The sequence below is a fragment of the Parasteatoda tepidariorum genome, chromosome 5 (assembly GCF_982258835.1).
Source record: "Parasteatoda tepidariorum strain Cologne lab strain chromosome 5, Ptep-v5.0, whole genome shotgun sequence".
NCBI lineage: Eukaryota > Metazoa > Arthropoda > Arachnida > Araneae > Theridiidae > Parasteatoda > Parasteatoda tepidariorum.
In genome coordinates, this window is record NC_141759.1 from 120,644,125 (window position 1) to 120,650,124 (window position 6,000).

The 6,000-nt window shown below is 33.8% G+C and overlaps 1 protein-coding gene across 1 annotated transcript in view; it reads right to left on the reverse strand.

Moving 5' to 3' along the window:
* The window catches only part of LOC107454362 (short transient receptor potential channel 3), a 29,962-nt gene extending 24,461 nt beyond the window's left edge, over nt 1-5,501 (reverse strand). Inside the window, exons 1-3 of the mRNA XM_043054344.3 lie at nt 5,325-5,501; nt 3,365-3,558; nt 882-1,042 (exon numbers count right to left, since the gene is read on the reverse strand). Of these exons, the coding sequence (XP_042910278.1) occupies nt 882-1,042; nt 3,365-3,558; nt 5,325-5,498 (529 nt within the window). The 5' untranslated portion in view covers nt 5,499-5,501. The remainder of the gene's footprint in view (nt 1-881; nt 1,043-3,364; nt 3,559-5,324) is intronic.
* Between the last annotated feature and the right edge of the window lie 499 nt (nt 5,502-6,000).

Sequence of the window (6,000 nt, forward strand, 5' to 3'; positions counted from 1 at the left end):
ATTCGAACACTTTGATCAGGAAAGGGATCACAACTTTGGAATCCTTCCTATTAATTTTACTTTTTACATATTTTGCCCTTCCTCGACACATTTCTAAGCATATCAAAAAGATTTTGCACACAAGTATAAAATTCGATAATCCATAGGTGGTTCCATGCAGAAAAATAATTTAAAATAATTATTTATTACTTTTATTATTTTATTTTATTGCAATCGTAAAGAAACTTCGAATCCTATGATACACACATTTTTACATTATTTTAAAGATCGATAGGGCAAAATACAAAATTTGAATGAAATCGGTCTAATAGTTCCTGAAGAAACAGAAACAAATATTAAATATACGTCTTTTTACTTCTCAGGAACTATAAGGCTGATTTCGTCCAAATTTTATCTTTTATCCTATAAGATTATATTATTGAAAATGATGCAGAAAATCGTCTGCCTTACCATTCAAAACTTTTTCGACAGTTCTTAAATAAAATAATAGAAAAAAACCTATAAGTATTTACTAAAATTCATTTTTTACAAGTCATTATCTTTAGGTGACGAATTTCATAATTGTATTGCAAAAGTTTTTCAATTCGCGTTATCATCAAATTTATATTATATATCGTCTCATTTAACTAATTAATACACGAACGTAAGCAAGTGCAAACAGTCGCATAAAAGCAATAAAGCTGTGTAGTATCACATGAGTAATTAAGATTTTACATAGTGCGTCTCATAATTTTGCCAGAGACAGTATAGAGCACCTTAATTTCTGATAATAAGATTACTTGAAATGTAAATTAATTTTTTCTGGGTCATAAAAACTCTTTAGAAATTACGAAATTATCCTTTTGACACTGTCTGAAAAAGAAAAGAAAAAGTGTTCTTACAGTTGGGTGAGTGAGGTTCTTCTATTCGATGACCCCTTTCCAGAAACATTCGAACCATTTTATAGTCTCCCTTCTGTGCTGCCAACAAGATGGGTGTGATGTCCGGTGAGTAATTCGGACTCTCTTCACATCCTTTCATCTCCACCTCTGGGTATTCCTTTCTGCAAAAGTAGAATTAGGTCATCTTTGTTGATTTCCAAAGCCTCTCCAGTATTTACTAACGAGCCTGCCCACTTTTTAGGCTTACTATAGTTTGTCCAAGCTAAGAACTCCTCCCGCCATAAAGTCTGAGGCCGTCTGGTACTATGGAAACGGGAATAGCGCATTTCAGGGAGGGTAGCTTCACTCTAGGATTAACTCAATAGACCAAAGAAAGAGATTCTCGCCGACCCGAGCCGAAACCACTCCAAAGCAGCAACCCCGCACCCCTACTTGATATAGTCATACCTCGTTTACCCTAGTCACCTCCACAGGTTCAGATGAATGTTTGTGGGAATTCTTATTTTAGACAAACTATACAGTGAACTGAATACCTTAATGCTATTTAGAAAATATAACGTTTATAACTCAATGAGATCGATCTAGTGAATGCTTGTTACAAATTACTTTTTAAAGTTTTACAGCAATAATTTTTAGCAATTCAACTTGATTCTTCGCACCTAAAGGCGGCACATAGGTTGAATGGAATAAAATAGGGAGCAGACTGGACAAATACTGAACACGTTTCTAATGAGTCAGAGGCATGCATTGTTTGCATCATTCCGGGTTTTTCCAACGGTTATAAATCTTTTCAGAACAATTTCAGCGGCAGCTCCGAAATTCGGACTGTGAATGAAAGGGATAAGTTTCACCCCCGATCCTAAAATATGTTAGATTGTTCTTGAGAGAATTGAATTTTCTCATTGGCTGAGAGCTAGCTATTGATTTAAATGAAACTGCAGACGGTTTTGTTTTATTAAACATCTTAAGGATAAAATCAGTGATGTTTTATAGTTTATAGCTCTTCATTAATTAAAAAAACGAGTTTATAGTACGTATTTAACATTTTTTTTCGCTATGATAACTCAACTCAATGATTAGTATTTTTTAAGTTTCGTGAAACCTCGTCTTCGATTTGTTTTTAGTTAAGCTTCTAAAACATCATTAAAACTAAATAATTTAAAATCAATGCTGGTAATTGAAATAAAAAAAAAGAAGTTATGTTCTCATAGGACAAATGAATGGAGAAATTATTCTAATCCTTTCAGGAGATAGGTAAAAAATAGTCATACTATTATTGACGAAAATAATGCTTGATTAATTTTAGTTATGGGAAGTCATTTTATTTTATTGTATAACCGCCATTGAACAGCCGACCCCATTTTGGGTATACAACTACAAATGTTCAACTCCGCATCTTGAACAAAATCTAGAAGACAATGGAACTCAAGAGTTGGGAGAAATTTGACTTTTTAATGGAACTAACCCGCATTTACGTTTACCGCATTACGGAGAGGAAAAACACGAAAACTTCCCTCGGTTAGACTGACGGCAAGGGGACTCTCACCCATGATCCGTCTACCACTGAGAATATTTTACGTCACCTTCGTGGTGGGTACGGAATTCGTATCGAACAGCCATCACTGGGACTCAAACCCGGTACACCTCATTGAAAGGCTCTATCCTCTGAGTTACCACGGTTCATGGGTAGTGATTGAAATAAAAACATACTGCGTACTAAAAAGAAAATGAATGGAGTAAGGGAGTATTCGCTAAGCAGAAACGTGAAAAATCGCTACGCTATTATTGGCGCCATTTATACTTCATTCAATTCGGTAATAAGTAATAATAGAAATTGAAAAAAACTATTTAATAAAAATAAAAATGAATGAAAAAAAATGGAATTAATGCGTTAAGGAGAAACGTAAATGATCTTCATACTGATTTTGACACCTACTATACTTCATTCATTTTGATAATAGAATTTGAATGACAATAAACACAAAATATGTTATTTACAAAAAAGAACAAAATAATGGAGGAATTGTAGTTTAGGAGAAACGTAAATAATAGTATTGTGGTCATGAATGCAATTTTAATCGTTACGAAACGTACTAATGTATGCACAATTGGGATATTTGATATATATTTTAACTGCATCAGTACTGTACATTTTTAATATAGACACAGTGGTGTTGATTTTAGAAATCGTAGAAAATGGTTATCTTTTTTTGATGAGATGTTTTGTTTAATCTAATACCGTGGGTAAGGATAAAAATAATTTGAATTATTGTCTTGTATTTCAGTTATGTGTTAAGAATTTGCAGTTTTGTATTCATCCCCTGCGAAGAACAGGTAGTTATATAATGAAGTAAGAAAAAAATGATTAAAAGATGTGCGTTTTGATTTGTTTAATATTACTGGGGGGGGGGAATCAAAATCATTAAAATGCTACTTATTGTTTGTAATAATGTTTTATCAGGAAAGTGAAGAAGAAGAGGTACTTGATGGCTTCCATGATGGTCCTCGTCAGTTCCACATTCCCAGTTTCTGTTGCGAGTAAAATAGTGTCTTTAATCTCAATCTCGGGTCTTTTAAGAAGAAGTTTGACCATGTCTTCGTTTTCCTCTTTGACGGCTATATGCAATGCTGTCTCTCCTTTGTAATTCACACAATTCACATCCAATTCCCGATTAGCCTGTTATGATAGGTGAGAAGCAGCATTTCAAACAATCACAATGTTATTTATTTATTACTCTAAGTTGTCTCTGAAATCATTGAATGTCATGAGATTCGAGTAGGGGAATGTTAGCTTTCATTTGTAGTCGAGTCATTCCATCAAAATGTTAGCTGGTGGGGTTAAAGCACTGCATTACCTTGCTCAAGTAGCGTCACTCTGTCACTGATGACGTGGATCGTCATTTGAGTGACTATAATCCCCCAGAAAACAGTATTACTTTCGTTGGAAGACCTTTAAAGAGCCTCTGCTGTGGTTTTTAACGCATTGGACGGACAATAGATAAATGGAAATGCGCTACTTGATCAAAAGGAATTTCGATTACAGTGGAGAAGTTTGGCACTAGAAAGCAATGAACCCTAATTTTTAATAAGGCACACTTCAAAAATTTCATATAAATAGAATTTCGAAATCTGCTTGAAGAAATGGCGTATTCTCACAACCTTTCGAAATTAAAAAAATATTCAGAACTATGTCGGTAATCTTGGGGAAAAAATACACAGAAACACAAATACCATTTACTTTCCCTATTATTTAGATTATTTTAAACGTTTGCCCATTTTTCAATACAATTCTCTCATGTTCTACCACATCCCTTCTGTGAATCTACCATTAGAAATGGAGTAGATCAACCTAGAATCGCATTAAACGCTGCTATGAAACATTCAGATGGACTTTTCAAAGACTTCTCTAATCAGCACGATCTCTCAAAACAGTTTCAAGGGAACCACAATAGGCACATTTCCTAGCTTTTAAAATTTATTTTTTTTAATCATTGTTTTTTCATCGAATTTTAATTAAATTAAACAAATTATTTAATTTTTATTACATTTTGTAAAATATATTATTCTTTTCTTAACAATCAGTTTAACGACTCGCTTTTTATTTCAATACTAAGAATAAATATGATAGGAAACATTTCGAGAACAAAAATAGAAAACTTACTATTCTAATAAAAATTACCATAACAATAACAAACAAAATTTTCAACAGAATTTTTCTGTTCCACATTATGAAACTTTTCAGAGAAGTTTTAAATATTTCTCGACCCAGTGAACAATTTATAAATATAATAGAAATTGTCAAAGTAGAAGGAACTTTTGAAAGCAATAGAAATTACCAGAGTAATAGAGATCAACCTTATAATCCTGGCACCATTTTATAGAAGCAGTTCTTAGTCCATAGTGGGAAGTAGTTTCTTTATAGACCTCTTCATTTACACTTAATTCATTATCACACACTTTCTACCTACATATAATTCGCTCATTTAAAGGGGGCTGCTGGGGGATGATGATGAGAAAATCTTGTTGTGACATATAAAAAGTATCGAAACGCATTAGTAGATATTGCGTAGCAAAATAGTCAAGTGTTTAAGTTTTAAAATGATGTAAATACTTTTAAAAATAAACAGATTTTTTACTTTATTTAAAAAAACAGGAAACTACATTTTAACGCGTCATTGTGTGTTCGAATTAAAAACTACATGTATTGTTGCTTCTTTTATTATAGAGTTTATGAAGTAAAACGTTGATAAATTTGTGACACATCAACATCTGAGCAACGGTTTTAGAAAATGGCGGACGAATTTGGAAAGCCGGAGAATTATTCAAAAATGGATCCTATATTTAAAATAATGTAAACAAAAAGTGGGTCATCTTTGTCAAAATAAGATACATAAGAGTTGATGTTCCCAGCTAAACATTAAAAGGTGTGAAAGGGATGCTTACTGTTAAAAACTTTTCCACCTCAGTCACACCTCCATCCTCAATGAGCTGAAAGAAGATGGCTTCCTCATTTCTGAGCTGAGCGAGGGGAAGACTTCCTCTCAACTGTGCCACGTCGCTTATCACAATTGTCTCCTCAGAAGAAGAACTCTTGTTCTTTTCCTCTTTTTCTTGCATCTCTTCACACTAGAACTACATGAATGGAGTTATTATAGACAATAGTAATCAATTCCTTATCCCCGATTCCATCCCACACCCGGATTTCGAGCCAGAATCAACAATAAGTCTTCAGAACTGAGAATCAGAACTTCGGACCCAAACGAAGATACTGATTCGAATAATCAGGTAGAGTAAGAAAGAAAATTTCGCCAAATATATTTTCCCGTTGTACACCTAATTGAACAAAAATTTAGGATCAGTTTGAAGACTGAATATTCATTTATCATTTACTGGGAGGCCGGAACAGTCAGGTGGGTAGAGCCTATGTCCAAGAGATCGTGAGTTCCATCCCAAATCGAAGACTCCCCGCGCAGTAAATGGTGAGAGGTGCATGCTAGATCTGCCAGGTCAAAAAGTCCTCTATGTTCCCATAACAAATCACACCTCTGGGGGTACCGAATTGGAGATGGCTCGTTCTCTGGTTCAGGACAAAATTAAGATCAGTGGATGAATGGATGGG